The 19,602-nt window shown below is 34.5% G+C and overlaps 1 protein-coding gene across 7 annotated transcripts in view; it reads right to left on the reverse strand.

Annotated features, from left to right (window-relative positions):
- Window positions 1–700: 700 nt before the first annotated feature.
- The window catches only part of PUM2 (pumilio RNA binding family member 2), a 97,748-nt gene continuing 78,846 nt past the window's right edge, over window positions 701–19,602 (reverse strand). For 5 of the 7 annotated variants that reach the window (XM_061210462.1, XM_061210461.1, XM_061210464.1 and 2 more), the window contains 8 exons: window positions 12,752–13,019; window positions 11,392–11,521; window positions 9,663–9,797; window positions 6,079–6,216; window positions 5,007–5,132; window positions 4,658–4,779; window positions 3,905–4,097; window positions 701–2,566 (listed from right to left, as the gene is read on the reverse strand). In XM_061210462.1, the coding sequence (XP_061066445.1) occupies window positions 2,435–2,566; window positions 3,905–4,097; window positions 4,658–4,779; window positions 5,007–5,132; window positions 6,079–6,216; window positions 9,663–9,797; window positions 11,392–11,521; window positions 12,752–13,019 (1,244 nt within the window). In that variant the 3' untranslated portion in view covers window positions 701–2,434. The remainder of the gene's footprint in view (window positions 2,567–3,904; window positions 4,098–4,657; window positions 4,780–5,006; window positions 5,133–6,078; window positions 6,217–9,662; window positions 9,798–11,391; window positions 11,522–12,751; window positions 13,020–19,602) is intronic. The other 2 variants (XM_061210465.1, XM_061210463.1) reach the window with 1 other exon arrangement.

Here is a 19,602-nt window from a genome sequence, read left to right on the forward strand (position 1 = left end):
CTTTCTAAATTTGCAGAAATAATTTGCCTGTGTGAACAGAAGATAAGGATAAAGGAAAACCAGGAATTCAACTGTGCAAATCCAGGAAAGTCACCACCAATCTGCAACAAGGACAACTTTGATCCTGAAACCATGAGCTGATACTGGGAACAAAAGTTCAACACAGGTCCAAGACATTCTGAGGCTGGCAAAACAAAGTGGGGAAGAGTGGCAGAGAGCAGTTCTGTATGGAGGGAAAAAAGCTCTGTTACTGTGACTGGGACATGCTGATGAACTAGTGTGACTATGAGAAGGGACCGTGACAGTGACAAGTGGTTAAATTTTATGGCCTCAACACGGAATGTTGGGTTAGAAAACTAGAATAACTCAACATCAAACATGAAAAAGTATGCCTGGCACCCCAAACTTTATGCCGTTATTCTTAGGTTCATGACATGAACAGCTATGTGAAAAAACCTTTATATTCAATATTGTGCTCAGAAGATAGCTTTTCTTCTGCAGACTTCTAATAAAAAAATCCCTCACATGTTCAATTGAAAGAGATAGCATGGTTCATTAGTTTTTAGCACTAAACATAAGTGGGTCAACATAAAAGTTTTATACAAAATACTGACTTTAACAAAATACAAAGCACTTTCTTTATCTTTCAGAAACTGAATATACAAAGCAAGTTTTTTTTTCCAAAATATTTTCATAGGCAAAGGATTAAAAACGATTTTAATTATACACATATGGTCACAATTTTGCCTTAAAAAGATTGTTGGGAAATGTACATAAGGCCGCTTGTAAATGTACATCATGTTACTGTTATGTCTTATGTCCAGAGAAAAAATGTTATCATACAGATTTGCTATTACTTGGGAGTAGGCTATTCAAAAATACAGTACTCTTCTGTACAAAGAAAAAAAGTCACATCACATTTAATAAGATGGAAAAAGCATTGGCCTCCATGGTAACCAAATATCTCAGTCCAATACTTTCTATTATGCACAATACCCTGACTTCTTGAAAGTGATCCAAATCCTAGCATGTCCATATTAACAGAGTCAACAACTATGTTATAAAACAAAATGTTTTTCACAATAATAAAAAGAAAGCTGGTTCATACTTCTGAAACCATATAAAGATAAAAAATTTTTAAAAAATCACTCTTGATTTGGAGAAATAAATTTACATTATACAACACTATATGCCAGGTCAGAGGGCAGGGACATAAATGTACACTAAAATGCAAATGTTTCCCAAAGAGATAAAACAAATTCCATTTACAGCATTAAGGTTTACAAATGTACACCTGTACAACCAAAGAAAACATCATTACTAAATTAGCAAGGCTTTTTATAATAAACATTGAAACAAGATTTGCTTTCAAAGTGTAAACTTACATCTATTACTACACACACACAATGCATATATTTATAGGAAGCAAAAAAAGCTATCTGAATATGTAATCATGCTTAAATGTTGAGCTATCAAATTCACTTTTCAGTGGCCCCTTTTCACCTCTATCTGGTTCCTACTTTCTGAATCTACTATGAAAAAGCAAAATAAATCTCAACACTTTTTCAACATGTCCTTGTAATTCTATAAGCAAAACAATATACAAATCTCCACTCTTTCTCATTGCAAACCAAACTGAAAAGTTAAAATGGAACTTAACTTTTCGTTTAGCGTACTTAACTGGAAGTGTCACCATGATTTTGTTTTTTCTACCTCTTACAACAATTACATATGTAAGTATATACAATACTTCTGTACATTGCCAGAGACATTTTGGGGGGCAGTATTTGTATTAAAACCACATCTACTGTAAATAATGTAAGTTCTTTTCATTTCAAATCACTTAATTCTTGTCTTACTTGCCGAGTTTTTATTTGCATGATAGTTTGTGAATTACCAAAATACAACTTAACTTTCTTTTAAAAATATTAATAATATTTATGCAGTTGATTGTTAATCTGTTATAAAAGGCTTCACACAAAGGACAAAAAAAACCCATAAGGACTATATTTCTATATACATTTCTATAAACCTGTTGTGCTATGGGGTCCGTAGACCTACCAGACTGCAAGCCAGTTTATTAAAAGAATACTGTACTTTTTCCTTTAAAAACTATTTTTGTGACTTTACAAGGTAAAAATTTACAAAATATGTGACAGCATTTTTTGATACAGTTACATCATATACAGGCATTCTGTGCTTTGTCAGCAATCCAATCTGATAGGTCTCCACTCAGGGCTGAATATAATTTATAATTCACCACCCCCCACCCCCAAATATACACAAGAACCTTAAAAAATTTACAAATGGATGAATAAAGTCAATAAATAGTTTCACTTTAAAAAAAATTTGAAGATTCATAGTTGAGTTGTGTTTTGATAATTCACAAAAGAAACGTTCCTCTCACACGGTTACATCATCTTCTCTTCTTCCTTTACAGCATTCCATTTGGTGGTCCTCCAATAGGCCCTAGATCTGGGCTATTTTTCAAATAATATTTTTCCAACTTGGCCAGTATATGCTTCCCATATGTGTATTTGCGCAAAGTAGTAATGTGAGGTCGAATCTGAAAAATAAATGATCTGCTTAGGAAATCTAAGTTATTTTAGTTTCTGATTCCTTAAAAAAGCGCCCCCAAATTTGGGTGATTTGGAAGAATAATTGAAATTTTAAAATTCAAATCCAAAGAAAGTTGTTTGCAAAAGCAGTTCTGTTCCACTCAATCTCTCCCAACTTCTACTCTCAAAATTGTTCAATGAATAAACAAACCACTATTCCTATAAACTATTACACATGCAAACAGTAGAGGGGCTCCAAACATAGCAGAGAAGTATCACTAATGAGCTATTATATTCTTGTGAGGTTTACGAGGGCAAAATTCTATAACTCTAAGCAACTGGACAAAAATTCAATACAAAATGGAGCAAAAGACATGAACAAGCAATCAGACGTGTGATAGCTAATACATTTAACACGTTCAATATCTCCTTAATTGTTTTAAAAATGCAAATGAGAAGAATCATATCATTATCTTTCCATCCAGACTGGCAAAGATTTTATAAATAATAACTGGTATTGATGAGATAACAGTAAAACAGGCACTCTTCTCAAATACTAGATAGATGTGCAAACTTGTACAAGATTTCTGGAGAGCTACTTGGCAGAAATCTATTAAAATGTAACATGTTCACATACTCTGTGCCAGCAATTCCACATCTAGGGATTACCTTACAAAAACACTTAATTATGCAAAGATGTTTATATAAACACTGCTAAGAAGAGTTATTAAATAATCAAAATGCCCTAAATATGATATTGATTAAATAATGTAGTTGTTAAAAATAAGACTGAAAAAAATGTTACAGTTATATATTCTTAAGCAGAAATACTAAATTTTTAAAAACACAGAAAATCAAGAGGGCAGTGTTCTTTTTAACAGTAAGTTTTCCTGTGGAAATTAATGACTTCTTAAAGAATCATTTGATTCTAGCAGGACAGAGAGAGAAAACAGCTTAATTGATTAAAAAAAAAATTAAACCGATATAAATCTTCTCTTTAAGAAAATTTACTAGGTTAGTGAGAAAATTTAATCAGATTTTAAAATCAATGTTCAGCCAATGTATTATGGCAAATCAAATATACCTAAATAAGATGGTGAAGGGAAAAACAATGCTAACGGTAGGTAAATAGATGAGAAATGAATGTGATTTTACTGAGTTGATTACCTTAAGAATTTAATAAAGGGGTATATCACACCTACATCTGCCAATGGTTTTCCACTGATTTTAAATTTTTTTCTGCAGTTGTAACAATTCTGAGGAAATTAAAGCCTAGGGAAGTTAAATGAGTAGCCTGAAGTCACACAAATTGAATCATCTATTTTAAGTGCTATAAACTGTATTACCTTGTGCATGATTATCTTTCTCTGAGCAGGTTCAGCCATATCAATCATCTTCTGAACTACATAGTTGGCATACTGGTCCTTCATCATGGTGTATAAGGCACTGTGAGGACCATCATTCTGGCAGCAAACTTCATCAATCAGTAATGCTCTCTCAGCACGGGACGCATGAGTAACACACTTTTCTACTACATTGCTAAAAAATTAAAGTACATACAAAAAAAATTATTTTGTTATTTTTTAATAGAAAAATTCCCTTGGTTTTTGAAAGAACTTGCTCAATGCACTGGAAGACAGAAGAGTCAAAATAGGATTCTCTTGTAATTCTCTTACAGTTACTTTCAAAACAGAAATTAATACCATAGAAGAACCCATATTGGATATCTGCAAGTTTAATTACAGGCCTCAAAATCATAATTAAATAAAAATTAAAACTGTAATTCAAGGGGGGGTAAGTAGGTCATTAATAAGGTCTGAGGCTTTCATGAACATGCACTAAATTAGATTTGCATTTATTTACACATCTTGGGGAGAAATAATTTTCCAAATACAGATTTCAAAAATGGAATACATGAGGGCAAACCAATTTGTCGTGTAGATTCTATAAGAACAAAAACAACATTCTATTATGTACCTTTTGCCTCTACTAAAAAAGACTATATTCCAATGCTATATTCTACATGCATTTCTGTGCTTACTAATAAAAGCCAGAGAGCTGAAAGACTTGACCCCTGGAATTAAAAAATAACGCAATACCTGGCAAATTTGTGTTGACTCAGGGCTAAGACCTTTCCTCTGATTTCAGAAACAATTTTGCTCTTGTCTTCAGGTCGACCATGTTCCAGTACATGCTGAATAACATAATTGCCATACTGATCCTAAGTGCAGATATTAAAAAATTACTTTCCTTAAGAATAATGGTAATTCTTTAAAAAGATGTTCATCAATTTTCTAAAAATCCAATAGTACAATCAGGAGAATACAACAGGCTTTTGTCTCACTGAGTGTTTCTATAATGTGTTAACAATAAATTATATTTCCTTTTAAAAAAATCAGAATATTTTCAAAAATATATAAACATTTCAAAATATTAGGGAGTTTATACCTGTACCAACTGCTCTGTATGTTGGTGAAGTTCTTCTAAGATAGGTAAGGTCTGTTCTGCAGTGCAGTGCTCTAGGATGCGCTGGATTACTCTGCAGCCATAAGGATGAGTTGAAAGTACAAACACCTTAAAACAATTAGAAGAAATAAATTTCCATTTTGTGACATTTTTGGAAGGACAGGTTTTTGATAACATGCTGAATTAATTTAAAATAGAACGGGGAATTCACATTTATTGATAATATGCCAACTGTCATGTGACAAAGGCTGGGAAGCAGGGTACTGAATTTAGGAGCTAACGGATATCCTTTTTGTTTGTTTTTATACTGATTTTTTAAAAACTTTTTATTTTATATTGGAGTATAGCCGATTAACAATGTTGTAATAGTTTCAGGTACACAGCAAAGCGATTCAGCCATACATATACATGTATCCATTCTCCCCCAAACTCCCCTCCTATCCACGCTGCCACATAACATTAAGCAGAGTTCCCTGTGTTATACAGTAGGTCCTCATTGGTTAGCCATTTGATATACAGCAGTGTGTCAATCCCACGCTTCCTAACTATCCCTTCCCCCACCGCGGGTAACCGTAAGTTCACTAACGGATATTTTGATCAAAAGGAACCTAATCAGAAGATGGAAGGCATGTAATAATGACAAGGAATGGATTGTGCAGTAGGGGTAGTGCATGTTGTAATCAGAAGCTATTAATTATTATGTTATTAATTACTAACTGATATTTATTTTGCCTTTTATTATACAGTCCTAAGTCTTCTTCCCTCCTCTCCCTCTCCCAGAAAATTTGGAAAACACTGTTGGGCTCACAATTCTAACAGTAGTTGTCTTTACTTCTTAGAGTAATATAAATTAAATTCATATTTCTACATTTTTCAGCTGCAAAAAATGAAGCTATCTATTGACTCACTCTATGAAAGAGGCAGAAATTAATGCACATTCAGTATTTATCTCCTATTTTTGTATGAAAGTACTGGGTATTATCTTTTGATTTATAAAAAATATGTTAGTTAACACTCAAATTCTAACTAATTAGAAGCCAAAAATCAATCTTACTTGTCCTTTGAAAGCATCAATGATGAACTGTAGTGACTGTGGCTGAACACATTCAATACATTTTTGTACAACATGGTTTCCATTTTGATCTTTCACACATTTGAGTACATGACCATCTAGCTCCTTTACCATTTCACTCTGCAAAAGAGAAAACATTTAAATTACCTCACAAAACAGCATAGAAGGATTTTACATAAAAGTACTGAGATAGGAACAAAAGTATACTCAAAAATTTGTTTGCAATTTTTTATATGTCAAAGTTTAAAATTCCCACCCCATCCCCCAAAGTGTAATAAGCAGAAGCCACTGAAGGTGAGAATTACTAAAACATTTTACAGGATTATAATGTAAATGATACCTGCTAAAATATAACTTAGTGATACTCAATTTGCTATACACTACTATCTTCACTGTGTACATCTTCCACTTATCTTTCTCAGCTGACAACTAATATAATGATTTTAGAATTCTACGTTTTTTCTCTACTTAGCATACCCTTCCCCCATTTAATAATAATTATTGTTATCATTTTTTGGCTGTGCCACACAGCATGCGGGATCTTAGTTCCCCGACCAGGGATTGAACCTGTGCCCCCTGCAGTGGAAGTGAGGAGTCCTAACCACTGGACCGCCAGGGAATTTCCCCAAATAATTATTTTTGATGGCTCCTTGAGTTTATCAAGCGCCCGGAAAAGGGTAAGGAGCTGAGTGAGCACTGATGGGCTATGTGATTTTCACGTAATATCTCAATTATGAGAAGAAATTATTGTTGAGCATTTTACTCTTCTTTTTAATAATCTTATAACAAAGAACTTGATTCAGGGAATTCCCTGGCAGTCGAGTCGTTAGGACTCCGAGCTTCCATTGCTGGGGCCTGTGTTTGATCCTTGGTCGGGGAACTAAGATCCCACAAGCCGCTTGGTGCGGCCAAAAAAAAAATAAGAACCTGACTCAATATAACTTTCCTTTATCATTTGATATCTTCTTCAGGGACAGATTCTCAGGAGATTTTAGATTTTTGCTCATTTAATGGGCAAAAATGACACCTTTCAATTTATATTTGATTACTAATAAGGTTAAACTTATTTACAGTAAGGTTTATTTACTAAGTGCATTTTCTTTTAACTAACAATCTTAGTATTTTTCTCATAAGTTTGTAAGACTTCATTAAATAAACATCTTAATCCTTAGGGAAAAATACAGGTAGCCACACAATAACCTGCGTGCCTTATTAGTGCAATAGGAAATAGTACTGTGAAGAAATGGAGTACACCTAGTGTAAACATATTCACATTTTTTTTTTTTGGCTGCGCCGTGCAGCATGCAGGGTTTTAGTTCCCCGACCAGGGATCGAACCCATGTCCCTTGCAGTGGAAGTGCAGAGCCCTAACCACTGGACCACCAGGGAATTCCCGGTATTCACATTTAAAATTTCTCTCACCCAGGGACTTCCCTGGTGGCACAGAGGTTAAGAATCCACCTGCCAATGCAGGGGACACGGGTTTGATCTCTGGTCCGGGAAGATCCCACATGCCATGGAGCAACTAAGCCTGTGCGCCACAACTATGGAGCCTGCGCTCTAGAGCCCATGAGACAGAAAAACGGAGCCCGCACGCCACAACTACTGAAGTCCACGCGCTCTAGGGCCTGCATGCTGCAACTACCGAAGCCCGCGCGCCTAGAGCCCGTGCTCTGCACCAAAGGAAGCCACTGCAATGAGAAGCCGCGCACCACAACAAAGAGTAGCACCTGCTTGCTGCAACTAGAGAAAGCCCGCGCGCAGGAACGAAGACCCAACGCAGCCAAAAAAATCCCCAAAACTCTCTCACCCCAAAAACTCTCAACTGTATTCTGACATAACTAGAGGAATCCTTGAAGTCAAGATATCACACAGATGTTAGTTATAAACTACATATGAACTAAATTACAAAATCAAATGTACTTAAGAATCCAAACAGGAGGGAATTCCCTGGTGGTCCAGAGGTTAGGACCCTGCACTCTCACTGCCGAGGGCCTGGGTTCGATCCCTTGTTAAGGAACTAAAATCCCATAAGCCATGCAGAGCGGGGTGGGGAGGGGGTGGGGGAAGAATCCAAATAGGCAATGTAATACCATTAATCATCTGAAGCTTACTCCCAATGCTTTATATTTTCAAATATTAAAGACACGTAAAATATCGTTTTTTTTTTTTAAAAAGAAAGAATTGGAAAATTTTACTCAAGCCAAACTTGAGGATTATAACCTGGGAAGGGCATCTCAGAAAGCTCTGAGAACTGTTCCCAAAATATCTTTAAAGTATCTATACCAGGCTGAGAGTTAAGAGCAGAGAAGTTCTAAGTACCAATACAGTCAAACTGTTAATCTGTCTCCATTATGACACATCTTCAATGACTCTAAAACTCAGGATTTCCTCAAGAGGAACAATGCTATTTTCTCACAGATGTTCACTGCTGTGATTAATGTATATACATAACACATACATATCCATCCATCCATCCATATATATTATTGCCTTTAATTCTGGAATTTATCATATGAATGTAGGTTGAGAGTCAAAGCCAATCTCTTTCCAAACTTACTAATTACCAATACCTTTTAAGAAGTAATTATTTTCTTTACTCTTATTATATTTCATTGTAATACATAAACCAGTTATATACAGTATCTATGGGAGGTTATGAATTTCATTTTAAAAGTCTGTTTACCTCATGCGCAAACCATGCTAATTAGTGATGCTACACAGTTTCTTTAAAAAATCTAGTGGATAAGCAATTTTCCTCATCCCCTACTCTCCTTAATATCCTTGTCTATTTAAAATAATTTAAAAATTTATTTTGATCATTTACAAGAAAATTCCTATGAGTACATAATTGGAATTGTACTAATCCCTTTTTTACTTAGAATACTTAGACCTTTCCATCCAAGAACATGGTATACTTCCCAATTAATTTATATGTGCTCTCTTTTCTCTTAAAGAACTGTAAATCTTGTTAAGAGGATGCTTTAGGCTACTTTTCCTGTTGAATGAAATTTTTAAAACTTTGTATATACTTTTTTTTTTTTTTTGGCCACATCGTGCGGCTTGTGGGATCTTAGTTCCCTGACCAGGATCTGAACCACTCCCTCAGCAGTGAAAGCGCGGAGTCCTAACCACTGGACCACCAGGGAATTCCCTGTATATACATTTTTAACTGGCATATAGGAATGCAATTGGTTTTAAAATATTTATTCTTATGACAGAAGTATAAGTGCAATCCAAATAAACACTGGGAATAGTAAAATATATTCCTGATACTACAGAAAATCAAATGAGTAGTGGTAGCAGAAACACCCACCATCTAGCACTCTGCTTGACATATAGTAGGTACTCAAATACTTTCACTTAGAAATGAAAAGATGAAGAAAATGAACAGAGGACAGATCAAAGATCTGTTGTGTAACTTTCAATTAATTACATACTCTTTTGAGATAGATTTTAAAAAATATTTTAGTCTGTGGAAATATTTAACATTTCACGCCAAGATTATTGTAAGATAAAAATTTAAAAATTGGATAAAATAATACAAAAATTTTGTCTTAACTTACAATTACCTGCTGGTCAGATGAAATAGACTCTAATGCTTTCTGAATAACACGGCAGCCATACATCTGCAATGCTAAGGGTAGAACATGACCACGAATACGAGTAGCCAGGGCTAATTTTTGATCCAAACTCCCAAACTGACAGAAAAAAAAAATTAATAAAAATGACTATAATATTACTTGGTTAAACTTGAATAACCCACTGTTTGCAGTCTATTTAATCTATTTATAAAATATCACATTTGGCAAGTATGTAGGGAGAAGGCATTTAGGTAAAAGCGAATTAAGATAGACCCAGAGATGCTTGAAATAATATCACTTTTTAGAGGGTAAGTCATTCTATCTACTATTTCCTTTTTACTAACATATTAACCACCTGTTATTCTTTTAAAGTAAACATCTTCACTCTTCATTTCAAACAAACACCCCCACTGTCTTTTAATAAAACGAATTTCTGAGGCATACATTCAGACCAGATAATTCTCAACTATATTCTGACTGTGGAGGAAATCTGTTAAGTCAAGCTACAACATAGATGTTTAGTTATAAACTAAAAAATTTGCTGAATTACAAAATAAATGACACCTAACAAATCCACATAAAGACTGTACTACTATTCATTAATTGCTTCACATAAGACTTACTCCTAATGCTTTATATTTTCAAATATATTTCAAATATTAATCAGGATTGGTATTAAACTTCTCATTTAATGTAAGACCATACACTTAAAAAATATATACCATAAAATATGACATTTTAACCATTTTTAATTCAGTGGCATTGACTATATTCTCACCATGTGCAATCACCACCACAATCTGATTCCAAATCTCTTCCATTGCCCCAAACAGAAACACTGTACTCATTAAGCAATAACCCCCTATTCCCCCTCTTACCCCAACTGGTCTACTAGTAAGACTAGGAAACCCTAGCCGACTTTATGTCTCTATGAATTTGCTTATTCTAGGTATTTCACATAAATGGAGCCCTGTAATGTTTGTTCTTTTGTACCTGGCTTATTTCACTTAGTTCCATCCATGTGTAAGCATGTATCAAAGCTTCATTCCTTCTTATGGCTGAACAATATTCTATTGCATGTATATACATTCTGTTTATACATTCATCTGCTGGATTGTTTCCACCTTTTGGCTATTATAAACAATGCTGAAATGAACACTGGTGTTTAAGTCCTTGTTTTCAATCCTTTTGGGTATATACCTAGGATGGAATTGCTGGGTTATATGGTAATTTTATGTTTAGTTTTTTGAGGAACTGCCAAACTTTTCCACAGTGGCTGCACCACTTTACATTCCCACCAACAATGTACAAGGGTTCTCATTTCTCCACATCTTCACCAACATTTGTTATTTTCTGTTTTTTTAAATTACAGCCATCCCACTAGATGTAAAGTAGACTCTCCTTGTGGTTTTGATTTGCATTTCCCTAATGGCTAAGGGTGCTGAGCTTCTTTTCATGTGCTTACTGCACATTTGAATATCTCCTATGGAGAAATGTCTATTCAAGCCCTTTGTCCATTTTTTAACTGAGCTGTCTTTTTGTTGTTGAGTTTCAGGAATTCTTCATATATTCTGGATATAAAATCTTTATCAGACATATGATCTGTAAATATTTTCTCCCAAACTCACATATTTTTATATGAAAATAAACTCACCCAACTTTCAGAGCTTTTCTAAGCATTAAGCATATACAAACATGTATGTGTGCTTACCTCAAAAAATTTCTGTATAACATAGTTGCCAAAAACATCTGTCATTAACTGATAGGCTGCTTGTAGAATTTCATTAAATACCATCTGTCGCTCAGCTGGAGTAGCTCTCTCTAGCTTTTGCTGTATGAATCTATGTGGGAAAAATTTTAATGCCATGACAGCATATTGATAATAAGCTCCAGCAATATCCGAATCTGACTCGAGTATTATACACCCCGATATATATTGGATATATATATATACATGGACATATATACATATATATATGTGGATATATACATATCCACATAAATAAAATCATTTCCAGAAATAGTACTAATATATTTTATTCAATTTAAAATAAAAAGAACAAAAGTTATGGAGCATTTCTTTGTTAACACCTTAATTTAAAATAACTTCTAGTTAGACTGGCAAAAAATCTGGACATGAAGATGTTTAATGCCTCTTAAGTTAGTTCTGGTTGTATTATAATCAATGAAAAACTACAAAGATATTACTGGTATTCATTTATTTTTAATAATCATATTATTACTAAGTATTTTTAGAACATAATAAAAGAAACCTGTAGAAATAAAATTCATGAGACACAACTTAATTCCTAACTAAGCTAGCCACTGTGGACTTCCTTGGTGGTCCAGTGGTTAAGACTCCGTGCTCCCAAAGTAGGGGGCATGGGTTCGATCCCTGGTTGGGGACGATGCCGCATGCCACGGCCAAAAAAAAAAAGCTAGCCATTGTGAGTGACACAAGGTCGATTTGCTACTCTTAAGGAACTTTAAGAACTTTCAACCATACGGAGATAAAATTTGTATGCAACTATATAATCAAAAATTACTTTAAAAAATTTTAGATTTACTTTAAAACTATAAAAAGATACCTCAAATTTAATAAATGTGTTAGAATTCTACTACTCTTTTCCTTTCTGTGTATTATCTTGAGAACACTAATTTGCATGTACCTCAAGCATTACAGTACATGTGGTCTGTTTAATGTAAACTTTGTTTTAAACATTTTTTTAGACAAAGTATATATCAGGGACACAAGTCCATAAATGTAATTTGGAGTATTATTTTCAAAAGGAAATTTAAAGAAATTAAATGTATTCTGTCAATGTAATAAAGATAATCCAATAAAAGGACATTGCTATATTTTTATTACAGAAAACTGAAGAACCATAAAAAATACATTAAAAACCTGTATTTTTATAGTTCATCCTAACAGGAAAGAAAAATCCATATTGGATATTTATTTTTTAAACAATTCCAACTTTTATAAAGGTTAAATCATTCTAGTCAAGAAAAACTTTGGCTCTTTCAAAGCAAAAATGCAATAGAAAGTATCATAAATAATAATCACCTACCTAGAACCATGCTGGTCTTGAGAAAACTCAACTATGTGTCCAATCAAGTCTCTAAGTTGAAGGTTTGGGAAGCGGTTGTTTCTGAAATCTTCCAATAATCTACTTCGGCCAGAAGGCATAATATCAGACCTATTATACCGAAGCCGAGAAGGAGGAAAGAGCTGGCTGCTGGAGCTAAACAGACTGGAAGTGCCTGAAGCACTTCGATATTTTGCTTCTGCTCCAGGTGCTGCAGAGATATATCGACCACTACCATTTGTCAGTCCTCCTACAACAAAGCAGCTGTGGTCAGCAAATATTTTTGACAAAGTCATTCCTCAAATAAAAGTCATTTAAACCAAAAAGTCAGTCAATATAGAAATATTCACCCCACTAATTCCTATACGGTATAACAGAAAATTAAAGTTGAAGGAGAAATCTCACACATTTACTTAATGTGTGTGGCTATAATATGGGGGAAAAAGAGACTAGAAAACATGAGAAAAATAAACTTGTATTTGTTCTTGGCAGTTTAGTTTAAAAACATCTAATGTCATACACAAAACCTGTATTTGTTCTTGGAAGCTTAGTTTGAAACATAATTATAACAACTAATGTCATACATACTAGTATCAATACCAGAATACTGAAACCACCAACAAAATTTTCAGTTACATTAACAAGCAAGTTACAAACAGCTAGCAAACTCAGATTTTAAGCCACTAAAAGTTTAATTGAAATTTACTCACAGTGTTAATAGAACACCAACTAAATCTGTACTTTTTTGGAATATATAAAAATTCATTAAGTCATATATACTTGTATGTAAAGAAAAATGATTTCTTAGTTAACCCGATTAAATTTCAAACTTAAAAAACCCACAATATCAGATAATAAAGCCAAATAACACACTATTTAAATTTTTTATTTAAAAAATACTCTCCATAAAATACTACTGTTTTACAGACAAGAAATAGTAGCAGTAAACATATTTATCATTCCTAGAGCTTTAATGTTGACCATTTAAAATAAATGAATAAAAAGCTTTTTTAACTTATATCCCATTCCAAAGAATACTACTAAAGGGCAGTTGATAAAAACAAAAATAAATAGAAGCAGGTAATTGTTCTTATTACAAATAACCATTTAAAAGTACTTGACAGTGTCCTTTTAAAAAAGAAAAATGTATAGAAAATTGTAAAATGCAGATTTAGTAGTTCAGATAAACAAAACCCACCGTCAGCTTTACACTATTGTATATCACTTCTACTTAGAGTAGTGCTGTATGTACAATCCAGGCCACAAAGTACAGATGGTGCCAAGGACACACTGTCAGTGCAAAGTTATAGAGAGGCATTGAAGGCCAAAAAGAGTTACAGGGACAAGGAGCAGTAAAAGAGTTATAATCCTGGAGAGTGAAGTGGGTTAGAATATCCCTCTTTTACTTTCAGTCCCCACTGCCCTAGCTTTATTTTTCTTCATTAAATTTCCCATCATCCAGTATATTATACATATTTATTATTTATTTGAATCCTCAGCCCCATTTCCAATGTAAGTGCCATAGAATTACATTCGCCTACGTGCTAGATATGTGGTACCTAAAACGATGTCTCATAGACAGTGAGTACACAAATATTTATACATATTTAATGTAATATCAACTGTCTAAGGTCTAGTTCTGTAATATCTTTCTTAAAAGTGTGTAACTTTAACAAGCCGTTTTATACACCAAAGTCATTGACATCAAATTCTCATGTTCATTCCAGTTCTACATAAACTCGTGCTCATGTATGAAAAGTCTAAAAAGTAAAAGAATTCAGCTTTTTAATACTGTCTCGATCTCTTCATTATTAATCCTTCTAGCCCCCTATTTTTATTTCTGTTTATAGTACCATCAACCGTTCACAACAATAACTGATCATTAGCCCATTCGAGTCTCGATAACAATTCTTGAACCTTTTTGTAGGGAAGGGGCGCTCTGCTTATCATTCTAATCTGTTTTCATAAACAACAATTATATCTTCCCATTCAAAGGCCACTTTGATGATGTCATTTTATACTAAAAACCTACAGCATCCTGCTAGAGTACCTTCTCTATGTTCTTCAGCTTACTTTTCAAGTCATTATTCCAAACCTACTTTTCACATGAATTTCCTAATAGTACCCTAATTGTTCACTTCTCTCCTTCTTATTCATTACTATCTCTGTACCACTGCTTATCACTACCTGAAACAAGGCCTAATCCTACCTCTTTATTCTTAATGCACTAAAGATTTCAACACCAAATTCAAAATACATACTTACCCCAGAAAACGACAATTTTATTTGGTACCTTCCAAGTAGTCCTATAAATATCCAACAGGAATTCCTCCTGTGTCTAGATATTTCTTGATTATATTCTATCAGCTCCTAATATACCAAACTCCTGATGCACTTTGACAACTTAAAATGTCTAATGATGCCAAACTGCCTTGAGTTTTAAAAAATCTTGGAATTTCAGTTCTAGAAGACTAATTATAATTAGCACTTTCATTTATAAAGTTGAAAGATTAATTTCACAAAGGGCCAGGATACCTTCGCTTCCTTACAAATTAATTAAATAAGCATTTCAACTCAATTTAAAATATACATTAAACATTTAAAATTTGGTTTTTTAGGGCTTCCCTGGTGGCGCAGTGGTTAGGAATCTGCCTGCCAATGCAGGGGACACGGGTTCGTGCCCCGGTCCAGGAAGATCCCACATGCCGCGGAGCGGCTAGGCCCGGGAGCCACAACTACTGAGCCTGCGCGTCTGGAGCCTGTGCTCCGCAACGGGAGAGGCCTCGGCAGTGAGAGGCCCGCGCACCGCGATGAAGAGTGGGCCCTGCTCGCCGCAACTGGAGAAAGCCCTTGCACAGAAACGAAGACCCTGCACAGAAACGAAGACCCAACCCAGCCAAAAATAAATAAATAAATTTATTTAAAAAAAAAAAAAATTTGGTTTTTTAGGGAATTCCCTGGCAGTCCAGTGGTTAGGACTCCTCACTTTCACTGCTGAGGGCCTGGGTTCAATCCCGGGTCAGGAAACTAAGATCCCACAAGCCACGTGGGAAAAAAAAACAAAACAAAACTGGTTGTTTTTAAACACTGAAAGCATGTCATTCAAAACTATTTTGGGATTGAGGAATATTTTACAAAATTGGCCTATACCTTTCAAAAATGTTGAGGTCATAAAAGACTGAGAAATAGTTCAAGATTAATAAGAGTCATGACAAATAATTGTCATGTGTGAGCCCCCAAATCAATCAATCGCCCTCTCCACCCCAATGCTCCCCCCCCACCGCCTTTCTTGTAAAGGATATCAATGAGACAACTGGCAAAGTCTGAATAAAGTCGGCTGATTTGACAGTAATATTGTTAAGTTCCTGACTCTGACAAAAGAATGTCCTTACTTTCAGAACACACACACACAGTGATATGTTCATGAGTAAGGGACACTGTGCCTGCAACTTCCTTTCAAAAGTATCAGGGAAAAAAATGGGTGTGAAGGGACAGGCAAATGCAGAGAGGGGAAGCGAGAAGAGGGAAACAATAATAAAGAAAATTCAGTTAAACAACATTTGGAGAATCTGGGGATAAGCTAGATTTTTTTTAATTGTTAATGATTTCCTCTTAAGTCTGAAATTATTTCAAAATTAGTTAAAAACAAACATACAAATTGGTCATCTATATTCATAGCATTGCTACTGGTCATCTAAAAGATGTGTTCTGCACCAAATGTGTTAAATGGTAACAGTCCCTTCAATTTATCACTGACCTCACCCCTATCATTTATCACTTCTTAATCACTAGCTTAATAAGAGTGTATGGGACATGGAGATCTGTACTATAATTTCACAGATGAAGTCACTATAGTCCAAAAGTGATGTGACATGCAGCTAGGCAGCCAGGACTCTTAGGCCAGAGCTCATCACACAGTCGTGTGCTGCCCCTCATACGCTATTTACATAGGTATCTATCAAGTTCATTCATGACAACTGAATGAAGGCAAACACCTCATAACTATCCTAGTAGAAATAATATGATTTTATAAGTTTTCATTAATTTCCTTGAGAAGTCCATTGTTTTAGAATCCTTCCCTATTTAATACCAGAAATCAAAAAGATCTTAATACTGTGAAAAACACAGGGGAGAAAAATATAAAACAACTGAAATCACCACAAAATAAATCTCACAAGTTTTTTCTTTTCATTATTTTCCACCTCCCTGGGATCTGGACTAACAACTCCTGAGCCTATTCTTTTATTTATTTACTTTTTCTATTTTTTAAAAAATAAAGATTCTCAAATCTTTCCCAGTGGATAGTTTTTATTAAAAAAAAAAAAAGTCTACCTGAAGATTATTCTGCTAGAGGTTTGGAGGCTAATAAATTAGAATCAAGATAAATGAAGGTTTCATTTTAGAGCAGGTTGTCAACTACTAATTTCAAATAAAAATGGTAATCCAAGTAGATTCAGGTTCCCAAAAAGGGTACAACTACATATAGGCTACTAGGCAGAGTCCCTTTCAGAAGGCGAGGCTCTGGAAAGCTCAAGAATGATAAGATGATAATGAAAGATGACTAGTTAGTTGGAGTGGGCAAAGAATAAATGATAAAGAATGCATACGTGGAAAAAATCTAAAATGAGGATGACCTATTTCACTTTAAGGTATTACCTTCAGTTACTTCTAACCCAGAGCCCATACACTTAGTACTTTCAGTTCGTTATTTTTTTTCTCTGATTACTTTTCAAAAGAAATATATGGAACATTCAGAGTAGACTGTAACAGCCATGTTAACTCCTTTCTTCCTTCCAATTTCTGCCTTTTGCAAATGGGACTGTCTAACCTATGCCTGTCCCATGACTGTATTTTGGAGGCAGATAACTTGTTTCCTAGGTTTCACAGACCCAAAGATGGAGAGGAATTTTGCTGCAGGATGGACCATATTCAGAATCTCACCTGATTTAGAAAATAAGATTTGGGATTTTTGGAATGGTTCAAGACTCTTGGGGATGCTGGAATGGGGTGAATGTATTTCGCATGTGGGCTGAACGTGAATTTTGGGGGACCAGAGTTCAGACTGTACTGGGCTGAACTGGGCTTCCCCAAAAGATATGTTCAAGTCTTAACTCCTGGTACTTGTGGATTTGACTTTATTTGGAAATAGGATCTTTGCAAATGTAATCAAGTTAAAATGAGGTGTCATGCTGGAGTAGGTTGGGCTCTTATCCAATGACTGGTGTCCTTATAAGAGAAGGAAAATTAGGACAGAAACATAGGGAGAATGCCAGGTAATGATGGAGGCGGAGACTGGCGTGCTGTGTCTACAAGCCAAAGAATGTTGTGTTATCAGCAACCATCAGAAGCCAGAAAGAGGCAAGGAAGGCTTGTGCTCACAGCCTTCAACGGGAGTATGGCCCTGTTGACACCTTAATTTGACTTCTAACCTTCAGAACTGTGAGACAATAAATCTGTTTTAAGCCACTTAGTTGTAATTTGTAACAGCAGCCTTAGAACACTAACACATAATGCTATCTTAACAACACTCTGAGACAAGGATATTATCTCCATTTTACTTGTGACACAATAGGCTTAGAGAAGCTAAATCCTTAATAAATCCTTATTCAAGGATGCATAGCTAATAACTAGACTGAGTTTTTTTTTTTAACTATTATATCTGAATAATTCCCTTAAAGCTTTCGGTTATATTCTGCTATACCTCATGAAGAACATTTAATGCCATATACCATACTTAAATCTGGGATATGCTTGAGGTTACATGGGAGAATAAACCAAGTAAATTTTTTAACTATAAAATTTTAACTATATATTTGCCATACAAAGACACAACATTTTTACTCAGGAAAAACCAAGGCTTCAATGAATTAAAAAACCTACATAATTCTAGTTAAAAGTATAATCTTCCACATCATCTTAACAGACTAATATAAAAAGCAACAAGTATAAGTATGTCACGTGTGCTACCTTAAATTTGTACATTTTATGACCATATGTAAGCAAACAATATCAGGTGCAAACTACAAACCAAAATAAAAATCTGTTGTTTCCATTTCTATTGCTTGTAATTCTTTTCTAAAAGCAACTAAGTAATTAATCTACCTTTTAGCATCTAGTGCTTCAACTTTTTAAAAATATAAAGGTAAGAGGGAGGCCATCTTCACAGAAGATACTTAATAATCTTCCCTCATTCGTCAAAGAGCATTTAAACAGACTTTTAACACATGAACTATGTAGCTCTGACTAGTATTATATCTCACTTCTACCTCTACTCACCTTGCCAATTTCCATGATTCCATCAAAAAAGGCTTGTATGATTTCAAGAACTGACTCTTACATCTTTATTGAAAACTAAACTACTTCTGTGATTACTGAACATGAGGACACTCTAAAAACCTACCCCTACCCCAAACCAAAGAACAACACACACAGGCAAAAATAAAAACTCACAACCGTCATAAAACTTCTCAAAGTGCAGTACTCTACGGAGTATGATCTTAACACACTGATCAGAGAACACACTGACTACCAGTCAAACAATGCTTTAATGTAGAAATCTATGTAGGATGTAAAATACTTTTTTTAAACAAGTAGCCAGTGTCCAAAAATAAATTCATCGATAAAACAGAAAGAAACAAAGCCACTCAAATTACTCCAACCATTTTGTTGAGATCTGAATACAGCTGACCCTTGAACAACACGGGGGTTAGGAGCATCGACTCCCACCCCACCAAAGTATATGTATAAATTGTGACTCCCCCCAAACTTAACTACTAGTAGCCAGCCTACTGTTGACCAGAAGCCTTACCAGTAACATACAGTCTATTAACACG

This window comes from Eubalaena glacialis, chromosome 14, assembly GCF_028564815.1.
Source record: "Eubalaena glacialis isolate mEubGla1 chromosome 14, mEubGla1.1.hap2.+ XY, whole genome shotgun sequence".
Taxonomy (NCBI): Eukaryota; Metazoa; Chordata; class Mammalia; order Artiodactyla; family Balaenidae; genus Eubalaena; species Eubalaena glacialis.